Here is a 19,871-nt window from a genome sequence, read left to right as displayed (position 1 = left end):
ATGTGAGACACATGATGCTTCAGTAATTCTGTTAGAATATTTTGCAGTTTTTCTTAGAGAATGTTGTTTTTGTTCTCCCAGTGGCAATCCAGTGTAGCCTCAGCTGAGCAGATCAAAGACCTCACAGCTTCAAGTTTCTTTAGGAATTTTTTTAGTTACAATCTGGGGGCAAGGGAAATTGTGGCATGCTCTGGCTGTCTCTCACTGGTGACATTCAGAACTATTCCATTCATGCCATCGTTTTATTTTTTAATGCTTCTTATGCGCATGTGGCTCTGTAGCTGTGCTGTAACTATAATTATGCTGCAGAACCTTGTAATCAGTGCTCCAACTTCCTCAAAAGCTGCATATTAAGCTTTCTCTTGTAGTAGAGAGGATTTTTAGATTTTTCCTTTTTTTTTTTTTTTAAAGCTGGAGAACTGTATGACTCGGTCTGAGGGAGCAGTGTGTTTTGAAAGTGAGAGGTCTTCTGCTTTTTGCAAAGTCTACCGATGTTTTTCTGGAATACAAGATGTCAAATAGAACTGCATTTAGAAACTTTTTTGTTTTATTTGGTTATTTTTCATGAATGCCATCCATTTTGTATATCTAAGAGAGGCGGAGTTGTTACATTTTAATTGACTAAACAAGTGAACCTAAAGAATCTAACAGGAGCCTTAAAAAATGAAATGGGTTTAGGACCCATTAATGTGCTGCAAAAGGTGTTTTTTAGGATGACCTCTGTACCCTAAATAGTGCCTGATGCATTTTAATATTAAAGTAACATTGAAACTGTTCACAGGGAGAAAAATTGAAAGCTTACTCCAGTGACCTTTCCTACAAGTCACGAGACCTGCACGGATAGTACATGAATGGGAATCTTAAGGCTCTTTTTCCCCCAGCTCACAACAGGGATAGTAAAAAGGAGAAACTCTGCATTTAGTGTCCTGCTTAGGAGATGCACTATGCAGTATTTAGTGTGGCTGCCCATCCTTGCTTCCTGATTGCTTTGTGGTACCCTGTCATGGCAAAGCAAAATGCCTCTGTGTTTCTTAAAATGAAGATTTTCATGCACTGTTTGGTGGTGCAGACAAGTACTATGAAAGTAATGACAGAACATCTTTTCTGATAGATGTGTACAAGACAGCTTGGTTTTCCTCTCTGTCCCCACAGGTAAGGATTTGTAGTTAGTTGTGTGGTAATTAAATCTGCTGTGCCATTGGGGGAAACCTTAAAGTGAGTGGGAAGAGAGAAAACCCTAAGCTTCCCACCCCCTTTTCCAGACTGAAAGGGCTGGGGGTTGTCAGCTTGCATCCAGGAATACAACAGCAAGAGTTAGAGCAAAGGCTTGTTATCTTGTAGTTTCTTTCAACTTGTTAATGAACATCCACAATTTAGCTTAAAAATTAATGAAGATCCTGACTGCATTATTAGCAATTTTTGTCAGCTGCTCTGCATCTCTGTATTTATACACTAACACACGCCATTATCTGTATTTATACACTAACATGCCCCATTGCATAGTTTTTCAGTTTACTGGATGACAAAGAGGGATTAAATGACTCACCCAGATCTTCCAGTTTCAGTAAATATTGGAGTTGAGAATAGAAAGCAGGCACTTGAGGTGAAAAAGAAATAACAATTCTTGCAAGTGTTCATATATTGATTTCACAGGTTTAGTAAGCACTTGGAGAGATTTTTTTTTATTTTTTTTTTAAATTGTATCCCATCACTGCACTGGCCCCATACCTTATTTGCTAGCTTTTCCAATACTGATGGTGAAACTGGCTCCTTGTCCATGTTTGTAGCTTGAATAAACAAGGTAGAAGAGGGTAAAAGAAAAGTGAAGCAGAAGATAAGTGGCTTGCCCAGTTTCAGAAGGCATGTTGAGAGATGCAGGTTCCACTGCCCCAGGCCAGTGCTCTCTTCTCTCAGAAGCACTCTAAAAGGATTCAGAGAGATTCATTGCACTTGGATTAGTTGCAGATAAAATGGATGCTCTCTGCAGTAAAATACTGTAGTATGGTATAATATGTCATATATAATAAATATAGTACACTAGTAATAAACAGCTAAAATTATTCCATTTCTCAAGAGTCAAGAAATGTATAAAACTGATTCTCAAACCAGCATTTTGACCTGAAGGGAAATACCATTGCACTCAGTGCTTTGTCTTTCTGCTCAGGCAAAATGTAAATTTCTGAATTGATAAGCAGAATTTACAACATTGTAGAAACTTGTGATGCAGATTTTTAATCTGTATCTTTTGCCATGGTTTTTCTCGTGTTGATACTAAGCTGTTAGGATGCTTCAAAATCCTTAGCTGACTTTTAAGGAGACTTCAAAACTTGTATATACCTTTTTATATATCAAAAAGCTCAGATTAAGTCTTTTCAGCTCTTAAAATCAAGACTACTTTGTTTACAGAACCAAACTTTTAAACTGCTGCACAAACTCTGAAATACTTGCTTTGTATTTGCAGGTACAATCTGCCACCAGCCATGGCTAAATCCATGTTAGTGGAGCTAACTCTGTAAGACACCATAGAAGAACTTGTGGCCATGAAGTCTGTAACAGCTAAGCTTAGTGGAGTAAGGAGTTGGAGAATTAAGCTATACTTTCCTTGACATCTTTTTGGAGTTTATGTGCTTGCCTGATATGCTGAGATGGGATGAGTCTGCTGATCATAATGTCTTGACCTAATTGGTGCAATGAGACGAGTACACTGCCATCCTTTTGACATGGTTGTGATAGCTTGGTCTTCCTGCTAACAGGTGCACTCAAATTCTTGTAAAAGAATTAATTAAAATATACTTTAGTCAACGTTAAGGCAAAAAAACCCAAACCAACCAACCAACCAACACCCCTCCTGACTCCCATAACAGAAGAAGAGTATCTATGATACAAACAAGAAGTGAGCAGAGCAGATAGAGTGTTCATACACAAGTATCTTGTTTCTTTTACAATAGGATGCATGTAGAGACAGATGCAGCAGCTCAGGAATTCTGGGGTGGTTGTGTGGTTGAATAATAATTCCCAAATGCATTATATTTGCCTTTGATTCTCACAATTATATCCTAGCAGCCTCTGTATTTGTTTTAGCCATTACATTTGTGCAGTCATTTTCCTGCAGATGACTGACATCTTCCTGAAACACTTGGCTAGCTAAACTTTGTTTTGAGCCTTTTATTCTTTGGAAGGATTTTTTTCAAGATTCCTAACTCACCTCAAAATTTAAGAGTGACATTTTTCTTACAAGGACTTGTGACATTTCCACAGACAGTGCATGTTTTTAATCTGAGTAATACTGAAAAAAAGGACTGCTGGGGATGAGTGTTGGCCCTGGTATTTTCAGTTGTGTGTGCAGTTTTGCTGTGTCTGTCCAACAAGTGCTGGAAGGAGAAATTACCTTTGGGTCAGATCTGGGCCCTGACACCATTCTTCCTTCCTTATTTGTCAAGGGCTTCTCTGTGGGTTCCCCCTGTATTGCTGGTGGTGGCAGTTCTGGGATATTGGCCCTTCTGAATTTCTGACTCTTATTAGAAAGTCTGTATGAAAACACAAGAATTATTTTCCTTGAAGCTGCCATATTTATACCTACAAAGTTGGTTTCCTTGAATTTAAATTTTACAAATAAGGTAATTTATGAGAAATTTCAAACTCCTCCTGACAGCCTGATAGTATTAACGGGGCAGCTGACATTCTGTTACAGCAGCTGTAAAAATTAGAAAGTGCCCTTCTGAAGATCATAACCTCCTTCATGTACATTTCAGGTGATTACTAGTATAGATTTTGCCTGGGGATCTCAGTGTGCCTCCTGTTTATGTCAGACAGAAATTGGAGCACAGTGGAGTCTCATGGAATCTGCCATTGCCACTGCCTCCTCCACTGTGGGGTGAAACTGGGCCATGTTGTAGGATCCATACAGGAAAAAGCTTACTTCTCTCCTACATGAGACTGGGCATTGAAATGTAGGTTTGAGTCTGATTTGAATCAGATCCTATAAGATAGAGCTTGTTTCATATTATTTGATGCCAGATGGATGCTGTCAGCTGACTTGCAGAATGCATAAATGAAGTCATTAGGAGCTTGCTTTGTTTTCAGTCAGAAAGAAAAAAAATACTCAAGTCCTAAACCTTTTCAATTGAAATTTAGATGCTATTTTGGCACTGCCACATAGAGCCAAAGGAAAGAATGGTAACACTTGGCTTCAGTTTGTTTTAAAAACACAACTTATGAAAGACAGAGCAGTAACAGAAGCATCAGAATCATGTAGCCAGAGAGAAAGGGAGATCCTGGTTGTGCTTAATAGCACCCCATGACATCTTGGCTGTCAAACTAGGAATAATTTTTGATTTATGACCTGGTAGTTAATCTCTCTTGCATGTAGCCTTTGTATTTGGTTCCCAGTTTTTCTGGCTTCCAACTGTAGTTGATGCTATTCTTGATAACATATTTATTCTCCATTGAATTTACAAACACAATTTATGCTCCTCTGCAATCAAGTGCTTTTGTGGAATCCGAGGCAGGCCCCATACACTGATTTTTCAAGTTGGTTCCATGTGTTAGCAGAATGATCAGGGCTGCATCTCATTCTTACATCAGTGAGAAGGTTCTTTTCTTTTGAGAATGGCATTGGTTGATTCAGGGATGTTTCTTCTGATTGTTGCTTATCCTCCTAAATGATATTAGTCAATTTTGCAAAGTGCAGGCACAGCAGAAGTTTTACTCACTGTGTTCAGGAGAAAGTTAGCATACATTTTTGATAATTTGATAATGACAAAGATAACTGATCTTGTGAGAGGAAATGGCACAGCTATTAGTATAATATTGCTGGGATTTACAAAGAAATACAAAGATATCTGGAGCAGTGGATAATGATGAAGCAGGGACTCTGCAAAGCTTTCACTGTTTCCTGATAAAGTGAGATGTTTAATGAAGCTTTTTTTTTATTGTGGATAAATTGTAAAGGCACACATTAACTTGAAAGAGTAACACAGACCTGTCCTACAAAATGGAGAATTGGTATCCAGAGAAGAAATCCATTTCAAAAAGGGTGCTTGGACAATAAGGAGGGTATCTAGACAACACACAAAGCCAGTTCTAGGACTGAAGAAAAATTGTGATGGACTTGGAGCCCTGTGCTTTGCTTACTGAAACCAAAGGTAAAGGTTTGTTTTTGTAGGTTAAATGCATAGAAAGAAAAATGCTAAAGCCTGTGTTTTTTGTCAAGACAGGTAAAACAAGAACTTATTTGAAAACTCCGTTTGCTTTAAATTGGAAGGAAAATCACAGTATAACAGCGAATTGTTGGAGTGGCTGTTAAGATTAGAGAGTGTTTCATTTCCTGGTATGTGTGCATCAAGGCAGGACTTTATTTTTTTATTTTCTTTTTTAGCTAGGTATGGTTTAGTCAAAATAATAGTAGCGTAGTTACGCAAATGTTCTCTTAGTTCAACGTTAGAAGAGACCACTCGTGCCTCCAGCCTGGTCTTCAAAAACTGTGAGCAAGTGTGCAAGCTGATATCACTCATTTCTAATTGGAGCCTTGTTGTATTCTGTAATTGTGAGGACTGATTTTAGTATCTTCAGCTGAAGGAAGGAAAACCCTCAAGTGTTGGTACATCCCAGAACATGGTGTGTGAGCTACCTGAAGGGAATCCACTGCTGCCCTGCCAGGCAGAGGGCTGAGTCCAGCAGCCTTTCCCATGGCCAGACTTCCATTAATCTTAGCAGAAAGGTAAAAAGTGTCCATCCAGCTGGAATTTTCTCCCCCAAGTTAGGTGCTTCAAAAGGAGGGGAAAAGACAAACCCACACAGTATCTGCCATGTATGTGATGCTCTGAACTAGAATGATGTTGTTCTCCATGGGTCGGTAGCAGCAGAAGGAAGCTGGGTCCTGCCCGATGAGGGATGCTCAGGGTGTGTTCCCACCCACCAGACAGCAGAAGTAAAAACTTCCACTTCTTGACAGGAAGACAATTTTTACCTGAATGTGTGTTTTGTGAGAGGAAGGATTTGTTTTTACAGTCTGTCAGTCACCTGTTTTATGATGTTTTATCATAACGAGTGACTGACAGGTGAGAGAAGACCCAGTCTTACTTCTCTAGAGCTTACAAAAGCATTAAACAGTTGTTAATAGTGTTCTCTTTCTGAATGACAGAGTGATAATACATAAATAGTTGGAATGAGGAGTTCATTGTGACTGTAGAATATCTTCTATTAAATTTCTTCCTAAGCTGGGCATAATAAATCACTTAACTGGGTTACAAGTCAGTATTGCAGTGTGTGTGTGAGGAAAGAATTTTCTTTTCATGTACTTTAAAAATTATTTTGAAAGTTAAGGCATGCTGGAGGAGTGTTAGGGGATGTAACACCCATGTCTTGGATGCTACACCTTGATGTTATGGTGGGGATGGGGCAGCTGAAGAGCAGCTGGGTGCCAGGGATGGCTGCTGCCTCCCATGCTGATGTGAGACTGTGTTGTGACCTGTTGGGTTTTATTTTCTTTTTGGTGTTGGGCTGTGGGTGGTGGGCCCTGGGTTCATCACACTGTGCATTGCTGTAGCCACTGCTTTTTCCTAGCAGTGAGAAAAGGAAACTAGTGGGCCAGGCCAGCAGTGTCTCAGGAGCCAGATCTGGTCAACATATCCTGACAAAATAGGTAACTGTTAAGGTTTATTAGTACAAGACCATCCTGGCTGGATTAAAAGTCTGTGTTTAGCCAAGAGAGTTAAGAGGATTGTGGGCTGAGAGTTTGTGTGCAATCTCTAATAGTGACAGGAGCTTGGGGGCAGTTGTTTTGTAAAGAAACGAGAACCAGAAAATGCAGTGTGGGGTGCTGAAGTTGTAAAGCAGATTGTTATTAGCTGCAGGAGAGTTAAACATCAACCGATTCACTCACAAATGATAATGACTTTTTATTATTGACTCAATTTATGCTGCCAAATCAGACTTTTCTATTGCTGTCAGTGACATTTGGCCATTCTGATCACGGCCACACTATGCTCAACACTCAGTGCAGCCTGTGGGGCCCAGAAACCTCTGGCAAAAGTGCATGGGGATGAGCAGCTAATGAGAAAGAACAGAAAGCTTCCTCCATTGGCAGAAAATCTCTTTAAAAGAGTTTCTTCTCTTTTTAGTCATATGTCAGAAACCTCTCATAGAAAGGGACTGGAAACTAGATGATGGATTTTGAGATGCTGTAGCTCCCTACCATCATTTACTGATTGCATTACAGACTAAAATTAATGAAGTTGATTCCACCTACTCAAAATCTTGGTTGTGTGAGGTACTTAGATCTTTTAAAAGAGATAAATAATTTCTTGCAGGGGTCATAGGCTTTTTGTCAGGCTTGGTTGGATACTTTGGGCTTTTGTCCCCATGATGCATGCTGCTATCTGAAACACTGAGCTGTATCTCCTAGAGTAATACAAGATGTCCAGTTCAGATTAAGGGCCACTGCAATGTTCAAAGCAAAAATACTTATATTATTATAAAAATATCATTAAAGGCAAATTTCTGACAAAGATGAAATGGAGGATGGATTTTGAGAGTTAAAATGTAAGGCAAAATAAAAGGGGAAGGTGCTAGAAGGTTAGAAATACATCATGTAATTAGGAAAGAAAATGTCTGATATGCTGCCTGCATGACAGTCTTGTACCTGTTCACTTTGGTGTCATAATTTTCAACATACAGCCCTAACCAAAGGCATTTTTAGGGGTGTATGTACACGTTAATGTGGAAAAAACAAAAAAGCCAAAGAATAATCTGTGTGATCAAAACATTTAGAAGAGGTACATTACAGTGTATAATATTCAAGATGAGGACTTAAAAGAATGTTTGGGGAGATCAAACATACTTCATTGTGAGGATTAAACTGAGAATTTTGTTTATTACCCAGTATATAAGGTTGACATTACAGATAAAACAAGAATTAGGGGTGGGGGAAGGCTTTGGTGTCCAATTTATTTTTCACTGAATCATGTGAGCTTTTTCTTTGGAAACTTTTTTGCATATTTAAATTTAAAAATGTTCCCACACCAGAAAACAAAGCAAGAAAAAGTTTTAGAATAAAAAATAAAATAATAGTGTTGTTGTGTTTGTTTTGGTTTGCTTTTGGGTTTGGGGTTTTGTTTTGGTTTTTTTGGAAACACTTTTCATACATTCTGTGGTCATTTAGACGGAAGTTTCTGTGTGTTACTAATTTACTGCTGTGCCCTGGGCTTGCACCTGGCCTCTGCCTCTGGGGTGCCCTGAGAGCAGGACCCTCAGGTCTCAGTCTGTCTCTGTCCCTGTGTCTTCTGAAAGGCAGAACGTGCAGTGTTTGTGAATCATAATTCAGAAAGATCATGGTTTTCATGGAATATATGAAGGTGATATATAAATATCTAGAGAGTTCCTGAAACATTACAATAGCATTTCCAAATGGAAAACATGAGATTTTTCAGTTAAAAAACCTATGTTTCAATTTGCTGTCAGTAAATTCTAATACTTACTGTGTACAAGTTCTCATTATGCCCAAAATCAATGCTAACAAAGATTCATTTCCCAGGCTAAAAGACAAAAGCATCACATATGCAATCCTAATACAAATAATTGCCCCCCAGTGTGTGCAGTATGGTCATACTGGGTCAGTCAAGCCATGTGAGGGCTGACGTGGTGGCCCAGCAAACATGAAGAACAACAAGATTTTGAACAGCTGTATTATTCAGACATTTAGTTATTGCTCTCTGAATGCTCACACACACCTGAAAAACCAGTTTAACAGCAACATGTACTGGTTGGCTGCAGAGTCAAGCAAGTTAATTTTGGGCGGGCACTGGAAATGCTTTAAGGAAACAAATATTTTTGGCTGATGATGATGCTTCTTCAGGGCATCAGGGACGTGAGGTGTCCTTCAGAGTCTCAGGACTGTGGGTTGCACTCATCTTGTTAATGACTGAGCCATGCCAAAAGAAGTCATACTTCCATTTCAGAAAAGCTGTAGCATCAACTTTTTTTTTTTCATTGTCTTGGGCTCTGTTGATTGAGAGAGGAGCCCTCTTTGGCTGTGCAGTGTGCAGCTCAAGGGGTTGCATACCCATGGGTGAGATTCACTGAAAGTTGTTTCAGTAAGAGCAAAGAGATGTTCTGTAAAATTACATTTTGGTAACATACCCCCTTAAAATTCACATGGAGATAAAATACTAATGTGACTGCTGGTTGAATGGTGCTGATTACAGGAGTCATTAGCATGGAATTCTTTTCTGAAAATTGCAAGCTTATAATCAAAATTGTTTGTTTGTTAGGTGAATTATCATAGGGACTTGTTCTTTTTCTGTCTGTGTTTTGGGTAGTTGTTAGTTTCACCTAAATGTTAGATATACTCTGTATTTGTCTCATGTAATTGTTTTTATTATGTTCTGCTACAACATGGAAGCCCTTTATTTTCTATTTGCTGCTGTGACATTGTTTCGAGTTTCACAACTTAAAAAATACAGACTGTATCAAGCAGTTTTTAATTGTGCATATTTATAATTTTGGTGTTATACAAGATTCTGGAGGTTAAGCCCTGCAGCTGTCGCCATTCTCTTTCTGTTTGCTGCTGATGGAAACACCTTAACAGCAGCAAGAAATTTTGTTCAAGAAATCAGTCAATTGTAGCTTTCTTTTCTAATGTGTTATATTTACAACCTCTGACAATTTGAGCTGAGCACAGCAAAAACCTGGCCTAATTGCAAGGACTGCAAAAAAATACTTAGACTTTTTTCCCCTGAATAAATGGTTCTTTCTTCAGGATGAAATGTGTATCTTCATTACGAAAGAACACAGTAACAGCTCAATGTCTGTGCTCATTAAGTGGTTGGAAAAGAGTCCACAAGTCCAGATTTTTCTTTGGCTCTACCTAGATTTCCGCTCACTCACTGGAGCGTGTTCCGTGATGCTTTTAATTCTAAAGGGAACATTGTACATTTTGATGGTACTTTTATTATCTCTTTTCACTTCCAAGAATGCCTCTAAGATTTTGGGTAGAGTCCTGTGTGAGTGTGCCAAGAGTAAGTCTGTAATTCTGGAGTGTAAGTATAGGAAATAGCATAGGATTTCATGATGTGTCTGTAAGTCATAGCTGTACCCAAGTTATTGTGGCATGAAAGAAATATGCATTACTTCTGTGAGACTTCATGTAAACATACATATTTAGGCAACCTTTTTTTTTTTTAGAAAATTGCTGACATAACTTGTAAGATGCTGTTCTTCTTTGATCTTAGGTCTGAGAGTAACTGTGTTACTAACATCATCCCTCATGGTATTGGGAGCTGGCCTGAGATGCGTTCCAGTTTCAGACCCAGAAATCAGGAAGAAGTAAGTGAATTTGTTATCTTAAATATACATATTTTGTTCTTTCTGCTCATGTAATTTTTGCTGCCACTGCAAAGAAATGTTGGTACAAATTTTCTGTATGAATTTGATAAACCAAATGTGTGGATGTGGATACAAATAGGGTGGATATGCTTCTTTGCTTCTTACATAGATTTTTCTGGTTCTACATCTGAAGATCAGAAAGCCCTTTACAAACTGGATTTAATTAAGCCTCGCCCCATCCTACATAACTAACACGAATCTGCTTTGCAAATAAGGCAGCAGAGATGTAGAGAGGTTCAGAAACTGGCCTAAGATCACAGAGGGAACCATGCCACAAACAAAAAAAAAATCCATCGTGTGTATGCAAATATTAAATAATTAGTTCATGTTTCTCATACTGGATGTACAGGATTGTGCAGTGCAACAGATGAATTTACACAAAATGGCCTTTTTCATGCAGTCCTTTCCAGTCTGCATTCTGAAGTGCTTTCTCTGTGGTTGAAATGTGCTTTCTGTATACATACAATTTAAGAGTTTGTGAAAGAGACAGATTCTTTCCTAAAAATCACACAATCCAAACAAAGTGTTCTGTCAATGTATCTAGAACCTGGGAACTGGCAGTAAGTGCAGTTGCAGCCAGGGAATATGGGTCACTTCTTCACTTAAGTTTCTGTTGCTTCTTAATGCTGAAGGAGGAAGGACTACAGGCAAAACTATATATTTTCTGCTTCTTTAAAAGCAGTAGTTGCACTAGCTCTTCCCTAGTTATGCTTGCACAATATGTAAACACTAATAAAAAATGTATTTATTAAAGGCTTTTATTTGTTTTGGTTCCCTCCACACCCCTTGAATTCTAGTCAGGCAGTCCTTCTATTATTTCAGCAATTATTTTTCCCTTTTTTTTCTTCTTTTTTTTTTTCCTTTTTTTTTCTTTTTTCCTTTTTTCCTTTTTTTCCTGTTTTGTTTTTTTTTTTTTTTTCCCCCTTAGTATTGCTTATCTGAATATCAGCTTGGAAACCTTTAAGTTGAGAAAGAAAACATTTGGTGTGAAGCAGAAGGCAGATGGCTGGGTTTAATAGTTTAGTAGGGGGGTGCAATTTCAGCCAAGGTGCACCTGATGTTAGGTCCACTTCAGTGTGGTGTCCTCATTGTACCCTGGTTTTATCTTTCCTCAAGATGCCAAAGAATGCTCAACATCTAGTTCATCTGTTCTGACCAGTCTTTGAGTAAATAAATCTACAGGTCTTCTAAATGGGCTGGATGGCTTAAATGCAAGGAAGTGTGATGTCTCATGTAGCTTCTCATTTATGATTTATGCCAAAAGATTTGTGCTGCCCTAGGCTTTACTGAAGCAAGGATGCAGACTCTGAGAACCTAAAAAGAAATTCCCAAATGAAATTCAGATGTGAGGTATTATTTGAGGAGTGGGAAGGAGAGTTTCCACCTGTTCTGATCACTATTAAACAAGGTTTTCCAGTGTGACTGCAGTGAGGAACATGCCTAACAAGAAACATTTAGTAAACAGCTTCTTCAGCTTAGGCAAAGAAGGGGAGTGGACTGTGTGGAGTCTGACAAGATGTATAAAATAGGATGATACATTTTACTGAAAACTATATAAGAAGGAAAGAAAAAAAAAAACCACCAAAAAACCCATGAGCAGAATCCTAATGGCATAATCCTCAGCTGAGACTAAGAGAGTTGCTTACTTAGCTTATCAAAAAAAAAAAAAAACAAAAAAACCCAACAGGAAGTATTTGAAGAATTTGAGCTCAATATAAAAAAGTCTGCAGAGAATTTATAATGGCTACCTGTGTGAAGCAAAAGGGTGGTTTACAGTGAAAATTTCTTGAGAGGTTGTAAATATAGACACTGTGATGTTATACCAGGTAACTTGCATTGTTTTGAGGGCTAGGACTGAAGGTCAATTTTCATCAATTGCTTGAAACATGATGCCAAATAAAATAATATTTTTGAGATGAGCATTGCAGCTTAATGCATTAGCAACAGCTGGCTGAGCACTAAACTATGCACTTATTTTGAATGTGTATTTGCATTAATATGACAATTTGAACATTACAGAGCCAGTCAGATGAACAAGAACACACACCAGCTAATACTGGATATAGCATTCCAGAAGCCAGTGTAACTGGAATTTCTTTAAATGCTTTTGCATGTTTTGTAGTTTGTTTCTTCATTTCCTGGGTAAGCTGCAGTAATACAGTGAAGGATTTCCATGGGACAGTTATGTCAGAGTTGATACATAAAATTGGAAGAATGTTCATGAGATTTGTCAGGTTTAGAGGGGTTTTTTTTCCACTTTGTAGCTGTCTCTGCTCCCAAAGCTCTTGTAATTTAACATTAGGGACACCTACTAAAGCCCATTGCCTATCAGAGCAGTCACAAATACTAGGAAATCATGGTTAAGGCTGACATTTAATTCTGACTGCTTTATGTTCCTTATTTCACACAGACTTGTATCCAAGTGTGTTCTTAAGCTCCAGTCTAGTCTGTAATTATTCATTTGGCTCTTGCATGTAATAGCAGACTAATATGATCTTCAGTTGTACAAGTGTGGTTTAAGAACAAACCTTAAACTTGGTTTTGAGTTCATCTGATGCCACTGTGTGTGCATGATGTGAATGAAGAAAAAATCAGGTTGCACATTTGAGTGTCTCTCTTGAAGCAGCTGTTCCTTATGGTGAATTTTTGTTCTCTGCCACCGTGTGACCTAAAACTGTACTGGGAATCCATGTCACAGCTGCATGAATTCAGTGAAGGCTGAAATGAGAGTGCATGGTGAAAATGTGGAAGTATGGACTTGCATGTGATATAGAATAACAATCATATAAATCTGCTAGTAAAGTCCCTCTCATGTGCACATATTCTGTTACTTACCTGTTGTCCTCTCCCAGCCCTCTAGCCTGTGAAGTTAATGTGCAGATCACACAGATAACAAGGTTAAAAATTTTTTTTTCTTATGTACCACACACTTCTGGGTTTGTCAAAAGTGCCAGATATGTGACAATGAATTTGACTTTTAAAAATAAGCCCCCAACCCATTATTTCTTTCCAAATGTTATGAAGACCTCACTTGACACACTTGTTTTCTGTTCATAGTGAATGTAATTTATATAGAATGTAAAAAAAAAAAAAAAAAAATGTTATCAAATTGTACCATTCCTGAACTTGTACCTTATTCCTTTCCCTGGAGGTCACAAGAACAATACTTATGGTTTTTTCCCTGCATTTTGTCCATTGCTGTCCTTTTTGACTACTGCTTGGCACTGAATGAATATTTTCATTGGACTGCTTTATAATTTGACTTCTTTATCCTAAGCACTAACATTAGTAGGAGGCCAATTTTTTATAGACAAAAGAAGGATTGTTTTTTCCCCCACATAAGACTTCATATTTATCTCATTCTCTATTTAGGGGTAGATTTACATATGGCTTAAGTCCTCAATATGATTGTAAAAGAATACATCTAGGCAAAAAGCTTTATGAGCTGAAGCATGTAAGAAAGAAGGAAATAAATGATAAATTCAGCCCATAACCATAAATCTGTGGCTTTTAAGACTGACCGTGTGATGTAAGACTTATTAAAATGTTTTGAATGACAGGATAATTAAAGATGTGGAAGTAAAGGATGTAACATAATTTGTCATTTATATTGAATATATTAATTAAGCAATTCATTAGAACTTAGTGTGCTGTGACCTGGTAGGGTTTGGCTTTTATATTAGATTTCACAACAGAGAAGTAGTTACGAGGACCTCGAATCACGACAGTGAGGGAGCACTGCTTGGCAATAAATACTCCTAAAACATTTGCTGGGAAGGCAGCAAAACAATATGACAGAAAATGACACTGGAGATAGAAGTGATTATTTACTAAGTCTTTTATGAGGACACACTGGTAATTGGTAGTTCCTGTAAAAGGGCTTTTTCTTTAATAATTTTTTGTCTACTCTTAGAAAGATTGATGTTGAGTTTTCCTCTTTTGAGTTTTCCTCTTTTGTAGATTTGCTTTTACCACAGCGTTGGAACATTTTGTTTCATTTAGCTATTTGCAACCTAGTTTGTATCAACAATTTTATTCTTGTTAGGTATATTCTTGAATAGTTCCATATTTTCCTTTTTTCATCCCCCAAAACCTGAAAAATGACATAAGAACATCTCATTAGTATGCGACCACGAGCTACCATTCTCATGTATGAAAAATGCCAAGGGACACCTCAGAAGAGGTAATTCAGTAAAGAAATGGTATGTTAGGACTCTCATATTCCCTGGCAATACTGAACATACTTCTGTGCTCAGAAAGACACCCCAAATTGGAGCAGGTGTGAAGAAATGGATTAAACAACCCAGGGAATGAAAAGATTCTTTTAAAGGAGGAGGGTAGAAAAATCTGCCTGCAGAAAATAAAGACAGAGAGTGATGCACGTTGTGCACTCCCTAACTCACTAGGGAAAAAAAAAAGTATCTAAATTGTGGTTCTGGGAGTAAAAAGATGAGTACATGTACCTGTTTACATGTACCTGTTTATATGCTGTAACTCAGTGAGTGCAGGAAGAGGATGTTAGGATGGAGCACTGGACAGGCACTGGTGACACGTGCTGTTTTGTGCTTTGACTGCAGGGGTGGGGGAAGACTGGGTCAGTTTAATCCATTGTATCCAAAAAAGAGGTACATGGAGGAAAAAGGAAACAGGTTTTTCATGGATAAGTTCTCACGGGCAGTATTTAATCTTTATACACCTGTAATTTAGCAGTGTAGGTTGTTTTTTGCTAGCTTCACTTTCTATGCAGATTTTACTTTTTAACCTCTGCACCAAAGCCGCTGTTTTAGGCGAGAGGTCCTGTAAGTTTTTTCTAAGTGGTGACAGTTTTTTCCTGCTTTGCTTCTTTGTCCCTTGGAGTGGTGGCTTTGGTGGGTCCTGAGGTGTCTGGCTGGCTGCCCAGCTGTCCTGCCTGCTCCTGCCTGAGCTGCCTGTTCTGTGATGTGCCAGCAGCCACTGATCAGCATTGCTGCTGAGGTGGCAGCCAAATTGGCTTCTCCTTCAGCTGAAACAGCCTTAGTGGAAATTGGAGGCAGCTTGACACTGACATATTCTCTTTCTTCTTGCTCCTCTGCTGAATTTCAGTAGTGGTGCTGTGGGTCCCATCTGCCTGCCCCAACATTGGAGGTAATTGTTGAATTAGCAATTTACGGATGCTGTGTAAATCCTTGGAATAATAAAACCAGCAGATACATTAAAAGAAACTCTGATATCTCAGAAAGGATTTGGTATTGCAGCAATATTTAGTGTGCAGCATTTCTACAAGGTCTCAGTTAGTGTAAATCTATGGTGGAAGGGAAGTGAATTTATATTCCTTGTGGATATTCCTATTTAGCTCCATCTCTTATAATGGCAGGTATTATCCTCAACTGTAGAAAGCTTTTAATTTTTTCATCATATGGAGCTCTTTGCCTTATTTTTGGCACTCATATTATGTTGGCTGATTTATGTCCTTTAAGAAGAATTCATATTAATTGAGTTTATAATGAAGTTGCTGCATTATAATCAAAACACCCTCTTCCTCTTTCACTGAAAAATTGCATGGGAGTGTTTAAATAGCTCTTGTTTTTCCCATTCCCTACTTTGCTGTATCTCCTGTATGTTCTTGCTCTTTTACTAAAAAATCCTCCTTAGGACCTATTTTGTGCTAAGTAATCTCCATCAGCTTCCTCCCTGATAGCAGCCAGTCCTGGTGCCCTTCTCTGATAATGTATTTCTGTATATTTTTCCCTCATTAGTTCATAATATAATTGCCTACTTTATGTTTACAGCAGTGTTGTTTATTTTTGGGCTGTTCATATATGATGAGTGTGTCCTCTGTTAGTGCTGCTTTAAAGATGTCTACTTTTAGTAATGGGTTTGTAGAGTGGGTTACCTTTAATAAAAAAACAAAAAAAACCCCAATACTTTTAGCAATAAATAAATGTAAAAAGACAAAAGAAGCTTTGATTTCATTTGTCCTCATCCTTCAAACTTGGATAAAGCTTTATGGGAAGAAATTCTCTTCTAAGCCATGTGACAGCTGTGTTGGCTGCACAATCACGGGGCGTAATGATGTGAGGATGCACAAGAGTTTTTCACCCTTCTGCCAGGGATCTCTGTACACCCACCTCATTCCTTTCTTCTGTCAAGGATGTCTGATGGAGACATCAGCTCCTGGTCTGAGATTGTTGCTTCCTCTCCTTGCAGACCCTTGCCTCTCTCTTGGTAGGCTCTCCGTAGTAATAGTTTGGGAGTAGTGCTGCTTTTCCAGTCGTTTTGAATTTAAAACTGAAACTCTGTTTTTCAGACCACTGCAAATGTGTTTGCTGCTTTCTCTAAGAGTGGGAGAAAAGCCATGAGGCTGAGATGCCTGGGAGATGCTTTGGTTCATTCTAAGTCTGCTACCATGATGATGTGCAGTGGGTGATGTGAACCCAATTTCTGATGAAAGTGGTTGACAGTACATTTTCAGAAGTTCTTCTCTTTTCTTTTTAACTTTATTGCTGGAGATAATCTACCACACAGTGACTCAGGCTTTCTGCTTGTAATAATTTTTCTTACTGATGGGGAAAAACAGCTTTAAATTATTCCACATATCAATGGTTGTGTGCATCAAAAACAAACTAAGAAATGCTAATGGCCTCAATTCATGAATATCCAGAAGGCATAAAGCTTTTGTAATATAAATATATCATTTAATGAAAATATTGAAAGGAAGTGCATTTCCATGAAATTCATCTTTCAGAATATTATTTTTAATAGATCAATTCATTGCTTTACCCGACATATCATCATTCTTTCCAGTCTTTTCCAGACATAGAGCCTTATGGCACTCTTTTCAGGTTATGAATAAGACAGCCTTTCAATAAGTTTCTCTCCATTCTCTGTAGCTGTGAATTGGTGTAAAGCATGAGCTTGACCTCCCTAATTTTATCTTTGTCTTTAAAAGTACCTGTAAAGGTTCCATTTACTAGAGGGTTCTATTGTGTAATTTTGTGACTCTAAAGGAAAAATTCTGTCCTTTTCTAGTAACTTGAAAAACCAAAGTTTGTTCTTTACAAAACTGGTATCAGTTCCCTCTGAGGTATAATAAATCTCCTAATGTATAATGTGGATTAAGTCCTTATCTTTTTCTGTTCCTTTTGCTGGGCAAGCAACGTGCATCATACATCAAAGTAGGTACTCTAGAAAGTATTTATTTGTGTTACGGTGAAACTAAATTCAATAGCACTTGGAAAGTGTCCTGAAGTCCTACAGTGAAAGGTCTCTTTCATTTGCTTCAAGTAGTTCCCACAATAAGCTAATTGCTATATAAACTCACTTGTTCTCCAAATTAGCTGGAATTGAACAATCCAGTTGCAGTGAATGAAAATATCAGGCAGGTGAAAGAAAAATCAGCCACCCGTTTCTGTAAAACATTAACTTCTTTATCCAGAATCCCTTTTTGTGTTAATTGTTAGGATCAGCAATTAATTTACTAAAGTTTTCCAGACTGAGAGGCATGAAGAGTGCTGCCTCCATGCAACAGCAGGCTGGTGCTTTCAGGAGCTTCGTTGCTCCTCACACTTTACCAAACAGTGGCAAAACTGTATTAACATTTTTCTTTTTTTACGTTTCTGTGGAAGTTTGAATAGTGATTAAGCAGTCAGTTCTCATGGCAGCTGTGTGAAGAGCATGGTGAAGGCTTCATGAAAAAGCCCTACACCAAAATCTCACCTTCACAAAGCTCTTGAGGTGAGTTCTGCTCCCTCCTAGGGCCCAGAGGAACCGTATTTCCCAGATAACTGGGGGCTCATCAGAGGCTGGTAGAGAAAAATTGATGTTTAGAGTCTCACAGCAATACAGAGGCCTCACATGTCCCCTGTGCCTGCCAAAGAAAACGTGAAAATGCTTTTTCCACTCTCCTAATCAGTGTTAAAGTACTGATACAACTTCTGCAGTCCCAAGCCTTCCTCAAACAAGCTCAATTAACACATCTCAGCTGGGCTTTGGGGACTTATTTAAGTGCTGTGGTCAGAATCTCTTTTATTAGGAGCAATTTTTTGAGTAAGTGATTTGCCCTGTACTGTTGCCTTTGTTTCCCCAGCTGAGTATGGGTCCAAATGAAATTTTAATTCATTTAAAATTCTGTTGCGTCCAGGCATGAGATATACTGTGGTTGAGACACTAACTATCTAGGGTTTTTTAGATAGAAAAAGTGTTTATGTAATACCCAGCTTTTAAATAGCTTAAATCCAATAGCTGACAGGGCAGTGACATGCATGAAGAGTTTCAACCCATACAGGGAGGAAAAGCTAAATCTAACTGTAAATGGCACCTCTTTTCCATCTTAACTGTATGGTATTATCATTAATTGCTGAAACCTTCTTCCAGTTTAATCTCACTTTTTCTTCTTTTTGCATACACACCTTTTCAGTGATACTGTAACTTCAGCACTGTTAGTCTTAAATTTTTTTTTTTTTATTGTTGTTGCCTGGTGGGATATTGCAACACTGACATCAGGGACTGAATGAAGGAGATATAACCAGGTTACTTCTTAGTACTCATAAAGTCTTCTCTCAGGGAATTGATGAAAACCATATAATCTACATTATTTATAATGTGACTTGACAAATATTAGGATAAGATATTACAATATGATACAGTAAGAGTTTTTCTTCTCTAATTTCTGTTGCTGTGTTTGAACTATCCCTTGTTCTGTCTTTGCAATTCAGAGGTCAGCGTAGGAACAAATGTGGTCTCTATTTTGTGCAAAGGGGTGTATGTATAGACATCTGTGTATTTTTGTGTGTGTGTGTGTAAATATGGATAGGTATATACATAATGTAAATGTGTCAGTTATCCATAACTGTGATGTTTTGGCACATAATATTTCACACTAGCACTTGCTACCAGTCCTTAAATATTTATTTTTTTTTGTAAAGGGCTCGTGTTCATCTATGGGTTAGAAGTTTGGCAGAGTGGACATTCATTAGCACAGAGTTCAGGTGTGCAAAAAACCTTGAAATGAGTCTCTGACCTGGCTTCTGAAATGACAAGAGGCAAGATATTTTGGGTAGACATTTACTTCCCAGCTTTTGCTTTAAGACAGTCATCTATTATTTTGTAAGTCAGGGATGAACTTCTGGTATCATTTTCCAATTTTCTCTTTCATGATTGTGATTAAAAAAACCTCTGCTCTTGTGTTATTTTCTATTATTTGAACTCAATAACTTTGTACTTTTTGATACATGAAAATAATTAGGTGATGATTGGATAAGTAACACATCTGAAAACAGAGCAGAACTGGATAAATTGGAGGTGAAAATTACCCTGTTAGTGTAATAAGTCTGAAAAATATTTTACCATCTGTGTGTCCTGAGTTTAAGTTATCTTGTTATTCCTTTTCTCAGGGAAGAGAAGTCTTTTTGTGCAGAAAGAGATTGAAATAATGGCAGGGAAAAATGCAGTTGCTCTTTCACCTTTTCAGTAGCAGAAACAAGAAAATCAGAAACAAATGTTGTGTGGTG

The 19,871-nt window shown here is 38.0% G+C and overlaps 1 protein-coding gene across 2 annotated transcripts in view; it reads left to right on the top strand.

Moving 5' to 3' along the window:
* The window catches only part of SLC49A4 (solute carrier family 49 member 4), a 118,753-nt gene that overhangs the window by 8,384 nt on the left and 90,498 nt on the right, over nt 1–19,871 (top strand). For both annotated transcript variants that reach the window (XR_011726475.1, XM_071746664.1), the window contains exon 2: nt 10,230–10,323. Coding sequence is in view for 1 of the 2 variants with exons in the window: in XM_071746664.1 (XP_071602765.1) it covers nt 10,230–10,323 (94 nt within the window). In the remaining variant the exon portion in view is untranslated. The remainder of the gene's footprint in view (nt 1–10,229; nt 10,324–19,871) is intronic.

This window comes from Heliangelus exortis, chromosome 6 (genome assembly GCF_036169615.1).
Source record: "Heliangelus exortis chromosome 6, bHelExo1.hap1, whole genome shotgun sequence".
Taxonomy (NCBI): Eukaryota; Metazoa; Chordata; class Aves; order Apodiformes; family Trochilidae; genus Heliangelus; species Heliangelus exortis.
Note: the sequence above shows the minus strand (reverse complement) of the source record. Positions and strands in the feature narration are given on the sequence as shown.